The following is a 16,508-nucleotide window of genomic DNA, read 5'->3' as shown; positions in this document are numbered from 1 at the left end:
GGTAACCGAGCGCTGTGTGTGTACGTGTGTATATGTGCGTGTGGACTGGAGACGGAAGTGTTTAATATAAACACATTTACACAGCCTGACTTCGATTGGGATCTCGCCACTTGACTTCCATAGGTGCAACTCGAAGGTAATGCAATAAGCAATTCCTCCGCCTTCGAAACACCTGGGACAAGTCCATCAGCACAACGCTGTCAAGCTGATCCCTCACCGTCTCCCCATTTCCTGTATGCATCTGATAATAATCGCCCGAGTACTAACTAGCACCTTCTCTTGGCTTTCGAACACCCCATGGAAAGTGGATCAGGGAGATGGGAAAGGAAAGTGGGACAGAGGTGGGAGGGAGGAGAGCTGCAGGCAGGCTATTCAATCTCTCAAGACAAAACCTTCTGCAAAAACAAGGTTCGCAGTATAAGCCTGCATAAGTGGGAAAACACAGTAGAATACAAAGATTACTTGAACGGAGAAGATGTTAATTGCAGTTCTTTCACCCCTTCCTTAATGTATTCACAAACTCATACTGCTGTCGTGTAAATTTTGTGGAAGCAAATGCACATTAAACCATGCTTTGCTGTAGGACAGCATTTCGCATGTGTACTCTGATTTTCAAGAATGTGGCAGATGGAGGAAGAAATTAGGTGGCACATAAGGTGGGTGTTGCGGAAATAAAGTGTGTTGGACAGATGTGGCCAATGGGAGGGCAGTCCTTGCCATCGGCATTATGGAGGATTATGGAGGAGTAGGAGGTGGAGGAGGAGGTTGTGTTGGCTAAATTTAACCGGAAGATGGAAGCCACTGGATTATTTTGAAGGACTTTACTATGTTTGCGAAGCCTGTGTGTTGGGTGTGGTGTGAGCTTTAAGTGGAGTGAAAAATTTGGGGATTAGGGCACGAAGAAAGCGACAACACAATGGTTAAATAGTTGCCAGGTTAGTGGGGAGGCAATTTGTCACGTTCTGGAGAAATTGTGCACACACACACACACACACACACACAAACAATGGGAAAGAGAGACGTCGTCGCTCGTGTGTTGTTTTGCTGCTCCTCACCACACTATCCAACTGTCAACGTGCTTTACGTGTTTGCGTCATTGTGGAAGGTGTTTGTGGACGTTTTTTAAGAAAAATTATCCATTTTTAAGAGATTGGTGATTTGTAGATAACGGCAAAGGAAAGTAATCTGGAGTTTCATTAAAGTTACTGAATATTTCTGAGTTATTTTTGATTTCATGGAGCACTCGATTCGAAGAGACAATTTTTATGAACGAATAAAACTGAGAAACCACTAAAATGCTGCAGCGCACTAGTCTTGCTTGAAGACGTAAGGCGTCAGGGAACTATGGCAGAAAATGTTTTGCTGACGTACAGGAGGCCTGCGGAGCTACTGGCATGGCCGTGAGGCCATGTTGGCGAGTGGAAGCACACTGGTGGGTGACCCAATTGTCCGCGTAACCAAAACGCAAGGTTAAACAGACTAGCCAAACACTACATAGTGGCCCTCTCTTTTTCGCGTCGTCTTCGGTGTGCCCCTTTCTTAACCCCCACGTCGGCCATCACAACGTGATCGGTGTTGTGCGAAAGACACCCGTGAATCAAAACTCTTCAGTAATCAAATTTGGGTGCAACTGAAACGCTGTCTGACTGCAGCGTCACTGATTTCTCTTGGCATTTCCACTAGACCTGGAGTTTCGTCCTGTTTGGCAACATTATTAGGAGAAGTGGGAATGCATTGACCACCACGTACGTTCAAGACTATCCTTAGGGACACTGACCTAGAAGCGCTGTCAGCTAATAAATTTGATGGCTACGATAGTCTCGTAGAGGCAAAGTTTTGTGTCTATTCCTCCTTCCCGCTTTCTTCTAACTTCAGTGCTGGCCAGCGGTTAGTTATCTACCTGGGTTCTGTCCAGTCAGTGAAGCGGTGGAGGTATTGGTGCTCACTTTATTGACACCTTCATAGACATGCCTTGGACAACTCCGTAACGGACTTTCCAGATGGTTCACAGCTGACGTCGATTCAGTTCTTAACACCATTCTTGCAGAATATGTGACTAGGGCAGTTGACGTAGGTGGACGTCATTTCGACCCCTCTGTTAGGGTTCATCACAGGCTCTTCCATCTGCAGCATATGCTTTTCCATCACAATGAGTATCAGCACTTGGTAATGGAGAAAAGGCTTGTCGTTCCTCAGGATAGAGTTTACTTGCTGCCGCTGCTGCCAATGCTGAAAACGTGCGAAGTTATAATACCATGGGAAGAAATTTTATTACTAACATACAGGACGACTGTAAGGCTACCCGCATAACCCGGAGTTCATGCTGGAGAGGGGAACTACAGTGGCCTAGCCTTACCTGCCCGCATAACCAAAACGCGAATTTTAACAACCCATCCAAGCATTACATTACAATGACTCAATTTATGGTCAGGTGATATTAATGCGGAGCAGGCCAGTGAGGTTGAGAAAAAGACACTCCCACCAGTATTCATCCAATTTTATAGAAAATTAAACAAATATAGCTGCTTATGCGTGGATTTCGAGGGAGTTTTTTGGCTATGTAGGAATATCTAGGGCCCTGATTAATTCATAGTTGCGATCTCGTGTTCATCAAGTTAACAAAAGACTTTTTATAGCTGGTAGCCTCGCCATTCGGCACGCCTGCAATACATACTCCTCCATAGTATGCCTGGTCACCTAGACTTTGGAACAGACGCACGATGCAGCACAAAATGGGCAATGTGTATTCTGCCACAGTATTAGGAATTCTTGTGACTTCAGGTATGACCCGGGGCCCTACACTGTAAGCCCTGAATTGCGAATGTGCCGTATGCTTGGCGTTAATGATGGTTTAAACAATCTATTTACGAACAATATGGATTGTATTGTAATGCACTGGATGTCTGTTTAACTGTCGGCATTTGTAAAGAACTACTGTGCCTTGTCTATTGTACCTCGCCGGATGGGCTGTATGTCGAATATGTATACTCTATCCGAGTACAATACCTTTTTTTGTTTTTAGGAAAGTCTTGAGGTGCTACAATACGATTTGCGATGAACTAAATGAGTACACTAGCTAATTCGCATTTAGCAGGAAGTCATTTCACACTAATCGCTGTTGGGTCTATAGTACAAAGTTCAATGAGTCAGGAGCATAAGAGGCGTTTGATTTTACATAAAATATTCAAATATATGTGAATAAGTCATGATTAAAAGCTAAACCCTTTTGCAGGCATAAAAGTGAATAAATTTTTTAAATAGGCATATGCTAATGCTACATTTTGTCCTAGAAATCATTCCACCAATTAGAAGCCGGATGCATTTAACCTGTGGTTCTAGTGCTTTAGGGTTTGTTCTAGTTCGTCATGCTGGTATTTTTATGCCAAATTAATTCTTTGCTAATTAATCTGACGCTTGCACAGTTTATTTGGTGTAGTTTGAAGTTAGTGAATCTTGCTCTTTATGTAGTAATTCTTTTATGGCTGCTTATGGATTGCAACCTAGCATTGAGTGTTTACTATGGTCCAGTAATTCATGCATAACTTGGTTAAGTTATTATGGTAAGAAAATGTGAATACTTTTGTCTTAAGGCGTTTTTTAGCCGTTCGGTCAAGTCTCTTTCTGTTGGCATTGTGTGTCTTATTGATATCGTGGTGTTTTCATTGTCGACATCCTATTACACCTCGGGGATTTTTCATAATCAACATCTGGATTTCTTTTCAGCTCCAAGTAAAATGAATATTTGCTCAAAACGACATTGTCCTGGCATACCTGACCTTTCCGAATGTTTTTCAGTTGAGGTACACTTCAATACCTCCATGTTTGCTAATATCACGCAAAAGACTTAAAATCTCCTTGCTTTCATTATCGTAGGTGGATGGACCATCACTTCTCTATGAATTGCGTTTTAAGCCGAAGTCATCGGATTCCGAACAGTAAGTATTCTTTCGAATTTTTATTTTTGAAATTAGACGTGATGTCAAAGTCACACTGGATGGAAGTGAGTCATTCCAGGTAATCTTTAGTTTACAACTCAGATTAAATACTAATAAGTGCATGTTTACTGGCATTCCATAACGACTTTTTAGTTGGTGTCAAAACTTTGTCATTTGCTCTCCACTTCTCAGAAGCATCGCTTACTGGAAGACATGTCTGTGAGTGATTCACTAAAAACGTTACTTATTGTGGAAATTTCAATTAATTATCAGTTACATCTAGAATCTCATTTGATTTTCATGGCTATACTGATTACATAATGAGTTACGAAGAATGTGCCGTCATCCGTGATTACAATTGTGATAATTGATATTTAGGAAAATTTGCGGTTGAATCACTTCGAAAGTCTACGACTGGCATCACGACTTCATTCAGATTGTAAAAAAGAAGACTGCCATGACTTTGTTAAGTGGCTTCCACTGGAACTTGTTCTCCGGATCTTCAGCTATCTCCGTCCTGGTAAGGCTTATAACCTATTTTTTTAAATTCACTCAACCCTTTCTTTTCAGAAATGGTGTTTACTTCAAATTATGCTGTTGCTAATCAATTTGAACCATCATAATCTCCTCCAGCATTTACTAAAAGAGTTAAAATAGACAATTAGACTGAAGTATATCCTCAAAATCATTTGTCGCAGCATTGTGAATAACCACCAACCAAACAAGTGTTTTATTCGTTGATTGATGTTCGAACAGTTGTGGGCACTGTATCCTGTTGGATCGCATACGACGCAAATCGCATTCTCGAGGCATTTTTTGGTTACGTTGCGTAAAATACGTGCTCAATCTGTTTATGATTTCCTAAAAATGGCTTCGGATGACACATGAAATACTAATTATCACAGTAGTGACAACCACGCACAAGATCTTCCAATTCCCAACTTCATTCCAAATGAGCTGGTGAAATCGAAGGTGACACCTGGATACAGTTTCTTTGAAATTTGGGAGATTATCAACGATTATGGGTGCTATTCATATCAAAGGATGAATTGTGTCTCTTCAGACATAAAACCGTCAATTGATGGTTTTTTGTTCTGCATGGAATTTTTAACGACAATTGTTCAAACCATTTTGGTATACTCAAGCATTTCCTGGTAAAATATTGCTTTAATCAACGCAATTTTCCCAAACGATTAATATTTAGTCAAAAACGACGTCCCGTCTCGTACATATTGCAATGTTATTGCCAAAATTTCATCCTATCCCAGTGTTTTTATAAAAGAAAGCTGAAGTTGTGGTGATTTAACGTTGTCTCTAGACTTTGTGGACAGTGGCCATCGATTTACGATGTCCCCTAATGTTCACCTATTTCCGTTTTACTCCGTATAAGATAAGCTTACGTGAAAGCTGTGGGTGAAACGGAAGTTAGGTTGTATTTTAAAAGATGTTTTTTGATCTTCTTATGGTCAACTTGGTGTTTTCTGAAATGTCTCACGTTTCGTGCCAAATAATTCACGGTCTTTTGGAAAACTGTTTAATCAACACCTATTTATCACAAAATTACCTTCCGCAGGTCATATTATCTCTCCCTCTGTGCCTTTAAACTGGCCTTTAAAAGGCGTGAATGTTTGATCCTTTGTTTCGACCAAATCCTATGTATGTGTGTCTCAGCTAGCGTCGGCAGGTGATTGAAGGAACCAAAGTTTACAAGTAGTCCATTTTATGGAAGTGAGGGTGGGCTGTAAGGCTATAAATATGCAGTTGCTGGGGCCGTGACACGTTGAACTGAAAGTGCAAGCCTTAGACAATTGTTGACTCGCCAAGTTTTTAAAATTAGGCTTTAGTTGAGCAGCACCAATAAATAAACTACTTGCGGCTTGATCTGGATTTTTCATTTTTTTAATTGGGATATGTTTGCCAAAAAGTCACTTTATTCTCGTTGAAGTGTGTGTGAATTACGAGCTGGAAGCCCTAATCTTGTAGGTCACCAAATAACTGTTGGTGACACCTTTTGAGATGACATCGAAGTATGGCATGCAATTAAGTGGTGATGTGCTTTGTCTCCATTTTCCGCTGTCCTTAAATTACTTTTCGTATTCATACAATCCGCAATTTATTATTAGTTAAAATCGTACAAGATTTCAATCTATATTTTTATTCCTACAATGTAAATTCGCCCATTCCGATGTGTCAATTCTAAAAGCATACATCCAACCTGCTACTGAAGTTGTGAGATCAGTAGTATGTAACACCTATGTACTCTATACGCCTTCACTGTGATCTTCGTTTTTCAATTTGCAGTTTGTAACATTGAAAAATGGTTTCTGTAAAATGCAATTTAGTGTTCTGCTGTTTCGCTCTTTTCTGTTTGGATTTTCATGGTTAATTGTTCCTAAAAATTTGAAAACCTTTTTTACTAATTTTTGCCTTCTAGCAGAACATGTGCTAGGATCGCTTTGGGCGATGGCAAATTATCTTTTTCCATGCGTTAGCAAATTTGTAAGTGAGATTTGAATCCGCTACTGAATTCGGGTAAGCATCAGTAAATAAAGACCGCTCAACTTCTCTATTCAATTGCTGGGTTGTAAGAATCCTTATCAGCCGTCGAAACACTCTCCACCGATCAGTTACCCACTAATTACTAGCACTCCACTGCACCATTAAGATATTTTGTCCTGTCGTGCACCCAGAGTGCCTAATGCGCGCATCTCAGGTCAACCGCGCCTGGAACCGGGCCACGCACCATCCCCGCCTCTTTCAACGCCTCTGCTGCAGTCCTGAGTGGTCGCTACCCAATCTGGACGCAGATTTCCCACCTCCCCTGGAGTGTCGCAATGCGAATTTCTTCTTCCCTAATCTACCCTCCTCCACCGACACCACCACTACCACTGATGTCTCCTCCCCCTCCGATGGAGTGGATGTGCGTTGTTTGTCTCAATGGATAGCTGTGATTAATGTGATGTGTTGATTTCGAAATAAGTCCACTTGCATTTCCTTTTCAGTGGTTTCAAAAATTTAAATGGCGCTATCAGGTTCGCAAAAATTGGGAGCAAGGGAAACATCGCATTCGACGATTTGTTGGACATACAGGGGGCAAGTGGAGTCATTTCCTTTGTTATTTATTTAAACCATCATTCAGTGTTGTGCTTTAGCAATTGAATCACTTCTGAAGCCGTTTTAAGGTATGGGGATTTGGAAAGGGATGGGAAGACTAGCACTAGGGGCTTCTTATTATCGGAGTAGAAAATGCCGAGTCACAACATCTATAGCTAAACAAGTATTGTTGCGTGGTCCTCATCTTGTCTCGAGTGTTGTCCTTGGGGTTCTTCCTGATCACCCTTCTGCGTGGACCACCATAAGAGTACTTGAGTCAATTACAATTAAGTGCTGTGTGGAAACGAAAGACGGGTAATTGTATTTAAGAACGGAGAGAATACTCCCATACTTGGTAACTTTGGCAAATCCCACTTTTTGCGTTTACTGCAAACTGCGTGGGACAAACTGGCAATGGTTCGCTTAAAATTAACTGATTTTATAATGCTAGTGCAACCTAAATGTCAGCCGCTTTTTGGGGAACTTTTGGTTGAAACTGAAACTATTCCACAGTTGCGGTGATTATTTGCAATAATTTACCTAAGTTAAGAGGAAGAATCTTCAAGTTAATAAATAGTTTCAGTTTTGCTCTAGCTAATCGTGATTTGTTCACTAGTCATGGCTTTACTGGTCCGGCACATTTCTCGATGTTTCTAACTGCTCTCTGTGCTTCCGCATTGGTTCTTTCAAAGGCCTAAGATGGTATCACAGTATCTATACAAGATGTTTTGTGACACCTTTTCGCAATATTAACCCATTTTTCCCTCTTGAGCTCAACCCACAACTTCATACGTGGTATCCTCTCCTCCCCCCACAGCCGTGCATTGCTTAGCTTACGACGCCTATCGCATCGTCAGTGGTTCCGCTGACTCCACCATCTGTGTGTGGAAAGTGTGCTCAAACGCCAACTGGCTGGCACAGACGCTGCGGGGTCACTCAGGTGCGGTGCGGTGTTTGGAGCTGCTGCCCCTGCCTCCTGCTCTCGCCTCTCCTACTTCTCCTGCCGTCACTCCTCTTTCTCCGAGTGTGTGGGAGCCACCGGAGGCGTTACTCATCTCGGGCTCGGTGGATACGAGTCTCAAACTGTGGCGTCTCTCGTCCACTTTTGAGTGGTCGAGGATTACATGCATTGGCACGTTACAGGGACACTTTGACACGGTGCGGTGCGTCCAGGTAATTCCCTGTTACTTTTCTCGTCGGAATTTTTGTGTTAGTAATTCGCGGCTCCGTTCAAAGCTTGGTCAGCGAGAGTTCTTTTTTTTCAAAATGCGTGGAGAGATGGATGTCTTGGAATCAATTTGATGAGATTAGGAAATACGTCATTCCTCATTTTCTTGTATCAAAAATGTTTTTGTATTGACACGTTTTGATGAGTTGGGTTATTGTTTTAATCTAAGAGTTGAAGGCTTATTAAGTTCAGTTAGCCATACCATCTCTTGAAGGTGCGTGCACACTTCTGCTATATTGCTCCCTCCCTCGTTCCTAGCGCTCTTCGTGGTTGCTCTTCCGTCTAGGCCGTGATGGGTCCTTGTGTGAATTGCAGCTAACCACGAAACAGGATTGAAGACCCTATTTGCTAAAATTACCTATTTTAAATACTACCTGTTACCGATGGTATGTGCTGTACTCCTTGTCGACAATTCTGAATGTCGCGCTTTGTGCATTCGGCGAAAGAATCAAGTCGAGTTTGACGAAGTTTCATGGTCAGCATTTGACCAAACACACCATCTTACTCTAAAGTAAATGTAGTAGGCCTATTTAGCAAGTGATCAAGATTCGTTGAAGCTTCAACCCACTGCATCCCCAGTTACCGTAAAAAATTCGAAGTCTAGGAGTATTTGTTTTAATCTTCCTACACTGATTCTCCATAAATTCAGTCATTGTCTTACTAACAATGAGATTTGGAAAGCATGAAGCAAGACCCAAATTATTCTTCAGATTGATCTCATGCACCTTTCGACTTCACAAATGTGGTGCACCGAGTCTTTCCTGACGTCGTAATAGGCCATGACGACAGTGAAGAAGGTGTGTTAGCGCCAAGAAGAACTGGGAAGCCATATACTTGGCCAAAGGTCCATGCTGTTTAGTGAAGCTGGCTTTGGATGCTGACGATCCCGTGAGGGCAAATGTGCTGTTAAACAGAGGGTCAAATCAATGTGCGTGATTGCTGGATGGCCATGCACGGGTTTGTGGACCACCCTTAAATTCATTTGAGTGGGGTATCCAGTGAAACGTAGGATCTCTTCATAAGGTACCAGTACTGACATCCGGATTAAGGCTTTCTAAATCATTCCATATTATTTTCTTTCGGGCTCCTTTTGAGCACACAAGATTCGACATTTAAACTCTGTGACTGGAGAACCGAGGGTGTATTAGGTGATTCGACAAGTTTTGTGGTTTTCAGTACACTTTGCTGAAATGATTAGTAGAAACGTGCAGGGAGGGGACTTGTGAAACACACTGCTTTGCTTGTTAGCATTAGAGAGCCTAGACATTCGTCTTCACTGTACTCTGTATTACTTTAAATCTCCTCGCTTCAATGAAGGTTGGTCACGTTGACCTAATGCGTGTAATTCGAGGTTGTCTGTTCCATGCATCCAGTTGCATTTGGATCCAAGGCCGCAGAAATCTCCCTCCTAATGTGTGTAGCATTCGGACAAGGTGTGTTAGCACACTGCACCACTCAGAGGTGGTGTGAATAAACAACTTGAGTGGTTCTGGTGATAAAATTGCCATTGAATTCTTTTTTAAAGAATCAGAGCCCTATTTGAACAGGAAACTTTCGTTTCTGCTTGAAAATAAGAGATGATTGAATAAATTCACAGAATATCCCAAATAGCAAACTTTTTGAATTATTTTACTATTAAATGAAACGCCATTGCGATATGCGCGCTTCTCAATTGAGTCACAAGCTGACTAAAAATTTCTCTTTATAAGACTGCTTTGTTTTCAAAGGTCAGAAACCTACTTCTAACTTCCTGTCTCAGCATCATTTCCCAACTGCCTAGTCTAGTCTCCCACTGGCGAGTGGTCTTTACTACGCCCACGCAGTTGGGATTTGGACACTGCGTAAATTTGACGGTACTACTGCTTCATCTGACCTAGTGAGTTCGCCGGTTCATCTTTTCTTAAACAGAGACTGAATTGATGGAGTACGTGGGGTGTTGCAATAAGGCGGTTGCCTATAAATAGTTGCTGAAATAAAATACAAGGTGTTAAAATTTTCCACTTATCGCCTTGTGCATTGTGACTGTTCCATCCTTGCCGCGTAAAAATAGATTGTTGTGAAGCTCCTTGGGTGGTGTGGTGGAATGCGATATGACGTCGTCTACTGCGATTTCTAACAATTGACTATTGTCAGCAGTTGTTAATCAGGTTTCCTACCTTTATTCCTGTTTCGCATTTGGCATTTACTGCGTTACAAAGAGCATGCCATGAACTTGGCTTTCAAAGTTCCAACATGAATTTGTGTTGTCGGATATTCGTTGTGAGCCTTTTCCATTGCATTCTAGGCTCCTCTTGAGGACTCCTTTACCTCTCCACTACGGTCGTAAAATAATCCTCTTTGTATGCTTGTTTTGAAGCTTTTAGCACCTGCCAGGTGAAAGAACATGGTCCACCTGATCCCCATGAGAGGCCTCATGAATTGCGAGATCGCATGTTTCACACAAAATGTGGAATAATAGGTGATACGTCTGTGAAAAGTCCACTTTTTTACCAGTCTCAACCCTTAATTTTGTGGCGCGCTGCAAACTCAGAGGTGAGGCCTTGACCTGTTTTCTGCTTCCTTGTTAGTTCGTTAGAATCCTTATTGCACAAAGTTAAAAATTTCTGCTTTCGTGGAGTAGATGACTTCGCTTTACTACTGCTATCGCCTGTTCGTTACTCAGGTGGACCATTTTTACTATATCGTCAATGAAATTACCAGGTTACTTGCTTCACTTCTCTTTTTCAAAAGCACTTTGATTTAGATTTCACTCACGACATGCGTCCGTCTAAAGCTAATACTATAAAAGGCGGTACGTATCCATGGCGCTTTCAGAAACATTGGCAGAGGGGTGTGAATGATGAAGTGAGGATCTATCGTCATCCCATCCCATCGCATTTTAAAGTGCATACCTTCCTACAGAGTGGCCTTGGAGAACCGCGGACTGTGAGGCGTTTGGGTTGTGCTGCATAGGAATGAGAATGGGAACATGGGATTCTTCCCACTGACTGACTAACCGACTGGTCCTTACTACCCAAATTGCTTCCAAGGAAAAAGCTGTTGTTGGTGTTGTACGAGTTTTAAAGGCATCAAGTTGTGTGGAAATCTCAGTCACATTTATTTTGCCTTCAGCAAGTGAACAACTCAACTCTGTTCTTTTCTGGGCACGAAGCGGTTTGCGTCTCAGAAGCTTGAAGTGGGTAGTGAGCTGACTGTTTGGTCATGGTCAATGATATGTTCGTTCACTTGGCTTTACAATACGAAAGCCACCACCACCACCACCACAATTTGGTCATTCATCAGTAAATTCATTGTAGTTGTTTATTCCAATCACTTCTGGGTAGTATGGTGTGCCACCACACCTTATCAAAATGCTTTATGCTCTTGTGGACAGGCTACTGCAAGAGCAGCTCCTGTCTGTATGCATAAAGCAGACAAACTGAAATCGCACGTATTAGGTTAAAGTGACATTTTGTGATAAATGCTGGGAGGTTCAAAGTATTCATGCGAAATTGGTACAGAGTACAGTGAAGGGTATTGAAGGACTGACAAATGTCTAGGCTCTCTAACCCTAGTAAACAAAACAGCGAAGTTTTACAATTTTCCTACCTACGAGTTGCATGCAGACATTTCAGTGAGGCATGTTGATAACACCGGGAACTTGTTGAATCACCTGATACAATCTTGGGTGTCCAGCCATTGCTATGACGAATATTAAACGAGGCCATCTAGAAATTTAAAATCGGAATGGTGGCAGACGTGTCTTTTTATTCTTTTGTTTGACGGTGTATTTATCTACACGAGGATCTTCAGTCTCTGTGATTAGAGCTCCACCGAATGGCGTAGGGACTCTCTGTCAAGTCCACAGCTTCGCAGCCCTTCTTGACACCAACACTAGTTTTCCATTACCGGGATAATTTATTACGACTTCAGGGAAGACTTGGTACACAATATCACTGAAGTCGGCGAGTGGATCGGATCTAAGCCAAGACTACTTAAGAAAACACTTAAACGAATTTCCAGTCGATTAATGCGAAACCATCTCTCGTTATTCTGCTTTCACCATAAATGTTCTAATTTAGTTGTGTGGAATTTCTCACTTTATGTGACGGTGTTCATGAGTGCGCGATGTGGTGATGCGACTTGAGGCTCACAGTTGCCATATATGGAGTCTTTAAAATGTTGGTCTATGTTTATAACTGATTAAGCTGTCGCATCGAGGTTCGCTGGTGTGGCAATGCCACCTTTTGCTGACGTGTCAGTGGTTTCACGCAAAAGATACCCATAGAAGGATTAAAATAACAGTCGCTGACAATTATGAGCTTGCTAAACGTTAAGCTACTTTTTCCTTTTTACTTCATAGGCTGATTCGACGAAGGCCATCAGTGGCTCCTACGACTGCACAATTCGACTGTGGGACCTAGCTTCTAGTAGTCAAAAGGCGATTTTTCGGTAAGACTTCCGTCAGCAGTTTTTTATTTAACGCATCTTCTTTTTTTGGCGCAACTACCTGTGATTTGTTACAATGGTATTTTAGTTTTCGTATTCATTGTGATGTACACGACTTTATCCAATCTGTTGGCTGAGGAAAAGGGCAGAATGAACTTCTCATCTGTTCAAAAACCACTGTCATTGCGTTGAAATAGCATGTTGCTGTGAAAATGAAGTTGGCCTTTCTTGACAGGAATCGTTACATCCAATTCGCGGAGGGTAATCGGACGTGTTGTTCCAACGCCCTCATGTTCGTGAAAATTGTGAAGTTACGTTTATGAAAAGGGAGAAGTGATATGTTCGCATACCCACTCTCAAAACGCTCAAAACTTCTTTACACGGAATTATGTTGAAGAGCATTTTCAATTGTGTCAAGAACTGTGTTTGCGTTTCGGACACGGTTGTAGCCCTCCGCCCACTCTTCGCTGAAGCTGTAGTAAACCGTAGCTGTATGGAAGATGCATTAGTGATGCGCGGTAGGATTGGTAGCATTTTGGACGCAGGCGGAAATCCATGGTGCTCGGCAAAAGTCCTGATTGCGTAGGCTAGCGAGTTCACAATACAGTGTGTTTCAAGAGTGTTTTTTTTAAAATTGAAGAAGTCGTCTTTTGACTCATGACTGGTATCCTTTGCAATGAGAATTGTAATGGGATCTACTTGTTTTCACAAATCAGTAGCATGATTGGGCAGTAAATGATAGAGGAAGGTTCTGTGGGATCCTTTTGCAGACAAGACACCTATCCATAGTTTTGGCGACTCCGTAGTTATTTGAAAGAATTGGCAGTGTGTGCATTATTCCTTCTTGGTTTTTTTAGGGGGCACACAGCCGGTGTTGTCTGCCTCACCTATGACGATTCTCTCCTCTACTCCGGTTCTCTCGACAACACCGTTCGAGTGAGTTTAGACCATATCCTTTTGGCCAAATCGCCAGCTTTATTTACAAAGTCAATTTCTTGCATGCATTTCTCCGCGTGATTACTTTGTACGTATTGTGATTTTAAGAATTCGTTAATCATAGACATATTAACTGCAAAATGTGTTGTGTGGCCAAAAACGTTCGTCCATTTTTCATCATGGATCAAACCAATGTCTGAACTGGTACATCATGGTAATCTGTACTGATGTTGATGGGCCGTGGAATTTTCGGGCAAATTCCATGTTTTTCTCCATGCAGGGATAGTTTAACCTCCACGGACGTGTTTTGAAGTTGGTCTAGATGTCGGTTTTGTGAATCAGCGAGCAGAAGTTTTGAGAGGCTATTAGACTAGACGCCATTAGCAAAGTCCCGGGCCATCCTCATGGGAGCAAAGTTTCAGTCCACTTTGAAGTGTCGCGTGGCCAATTTAGAATTCAGACAGGCAAAACATCATCAGAGCATCTTTACAAAGACTAGATCCCTAGGCATCACGTAGGTGAAAAGTTTGGATGCATGAGACTCCGTAACAATGTGGAAATTCGCGACCAAGATTGTAATTGCTTTTTTCCTCGTAATGCGACAAATGTGCCGTTTCTGTCGTTACCATTGTCATCAGCATAGAGGCTGCTTGTTTTCTTGGTGTTTCAGTGCGTATACTTGTAGTCGATTTCATCTGCTTCGAGCCCTCCCCTTATCATTCGTGTCTTGCACAGATCTGGAGTCTGAAGACCGCCGCCTGTTACTACACCCTCGTGCGACCGGGCACGCGTCCGGGAGCCGAGTTTTGGACCACTCCGGTCACCAGTCTCCATCTAGACGTGCAGCGTCGACGCCTTTTTGTATCGCATCATGATGGTCGCATTTGTGTGTGGCGTATTCCTCACTCTCCTCCAGCTCTGCAGCCTGCTATGGTGGACAAGTTGTCGTCAACGACGACGCTGAATTGGGAACGTCCCAAACTGCTAGAACAGCTGTGCGTAGAAGCTGAAAATGCACAATCGACGGGTGCGGTGATTCGATGCCTGGCAGGAGACGGATGGCATCTGCTATGTGGTTGTGACGATCAGACTATCAAGGTAGATTTCCGCCTCATTCATAACTGGTCGTTTCTTGTGTCTGGTTACTTGAGTGGTTAACTGTCCATATTTGGTTTTGGTAGCTTGTCAAACCCTCGTTAAGGCATTTTGTTCTTTTCCTATATGATTCCGTATTGCGTCATTGTTCCTTTCATTGCATCCGAAATGTGTGTGTGGATAAGATGGATGCTTTGATGGTGGAGGAGCCATTTTGGTATACTTCGATGGGGGCGAGTAATGCCTTCATGGAAGGAGTAGGGATTTGTTGTGTTCAGTGGCCATGGCATTTAATGGACGTATAAACTCCGTTCCGCCATATTACTCCCTGTATTAAGTGAACGAGCATATTCCTCACTGGTTTCCTCCAAAACACTCATTTACCACCCAAACCTCACTCCTAAGATCGTGTGGGGTAAACTTCGGACAAATCCAATTGCTGCTCAGATTTATCCACTTGATAGTTGGCGAGAAAGCACTGGTATTTCCTTGCAAGTATGTTCCATTCTCGGAAGAAAACACTACACGGCGTCTTACACCTTTCCAAAGACGATGAGTGAGAGGGTGTACAGTGGGGATGTTTTCCGTGCATAGGCACTTTTCCGCACTCGTTTTTTTTTTCTGGAAAGTAGTAGTGGTGATTAGTCATTTCTGGGTGTGCCTTGTGACAACCTCACCCTGACAAATCAGTTGCTCCTCCATTTTGGGACAGAAGTACCCACTCTGAGCCTATACAGCTGATTGGCAAAGAACATAGCACTGGTCGGGAGGGTGTTTCGTCATTGTTGGGTATTGGGACCGGAATGCGTTTCTGCGGTACGCAGTGTTGTCTCCACATGCGCACGAGTGCCCAGTGTGGGGAGAAAACAAACGTTTGAAAATGATGGTCGAAGGTCATCAAGGGGTAAGGGGGTCCACCCGACCACCCAGCCATAACCTGAGAAATGAAGAAAGTGGCTACAGATTGCCTGACTGATTGATTAATCCCTCTGACTCCTCATCCACGATAGTCGTATACTTTCTCTAAAGAATTGAGAATCTCCAGCTTTCACTTCGTGCTCATCTGATACGTGTCATATTTCAAATCATTGCGGTGAGTGGGAAACATTGTGTTGCCATTCTCCCACCTAGGTATGGCGTGCCGACACGAACACACCGATTGGGTGCCTACGCGGTCACGAGGACGGGGTCACTTGCCTCCTCATCTACGGTTCCGTGGTGATCTCTGGCTCTTACGACAAAAATGTCATCCTCTACGACTTTGATGTCAGTTAGCCTCGCACTGGACACCCCTCCCCCTACCCCTCCACCTTTCCCTCCACGACTTGACTTTTGCTTCTCTCCTTTCTTTGGCCATGCTGTGGATATGCTTTGTGCATTTTGTCGTTTGTACTGTCCTCGTCTAGGCATATTTGGCAGAGACTGAATGAACACGTTTGCAGTTTCTTGTTTTTTATGAAGTTCCGTCGTTTTCCTTTTAATGATTGTAGGGATGATTGTATAACAACCTGTCATTTGCTATGTACCTGGCAGATAACAGAAGAAAATACAATTGATATCCTTCATAGCGGAGGCGTTGTTACGTAGAACGAATGTACCGAAATTGGATGATTCAAATCACGCAGAAATCAGGAAGCCTGATCGGTTTTCCCTCACCGAAGCAATATTCGTCCAGCAAATGAATGCTTCCCTTTAGGTGGATTGCGTCGACAAGCCTGATGTAAGCATGTTCCATCTCCCAGGTCAAGAACGCAACATTGTTCGTGCCTTTTTTTAGTAATCGAGCACAAATA

The 16,508-nt window shown here is 42.7% G+C and overlaps 1 protein-coding gene across 1 annotated transcript; it reads left to right on the top strand. All coding sequences in view use genetic code 11, as the record gives it.

Annotated features, from left to right (window-relative positions):
* Positions 1 to 2,783: 2,783 nt before the first annotated feature.
* On the top strand, positions 2,784 to 15,990 carry EGR_03788 (F-box/WD repeat-containing protein; the record flags this gene model as incomplete). The annotated part of the gene is made up of 12 exons (XM_024493037.1): positions 2,784 to 2,803; positions 3,602 to 3,800; positions 3,874 to 3,935; positions 3,972 to 4,014; positions 4,314 to 4,455; positions 6,626 to 6,862; positions 7,846 to 8,201; positions 10,037 to 10,132; positions 12,599 to 12,687; positions 13,542 to 13,620; positions 14,356 to 14,718; positions 15,847 to 15,990. The coding sequence occupies 12 exons, from the start codon at positions 2,784 to 2,786 to the stop codon at positions 15,988 to 15,990; spliced, it is 1,830 nt and encodes a 609-aa protein (XP_024352498.1).
* Between the last annotated feature and the right edge of the window lie 518 nt (positions 15,991 to 16,508).

Source organism: Echinococcus granulosus (genome assembly GCF_000524195.1).
Source record: "Echinococcus granulosus chromosome Unknown EG_S00021, whole genome shotgun sequence".
Taxonomy (NCBI): Eukaryota; Metazoa; Platyhelminthes; class Cestoda; order Cyclophyllidea; family Taeniidae; genus Echinococcus; species Echinococcus granulosus.
This window is presented reverse-complemented; position numbering and strand designations above follow the sequence as displayed.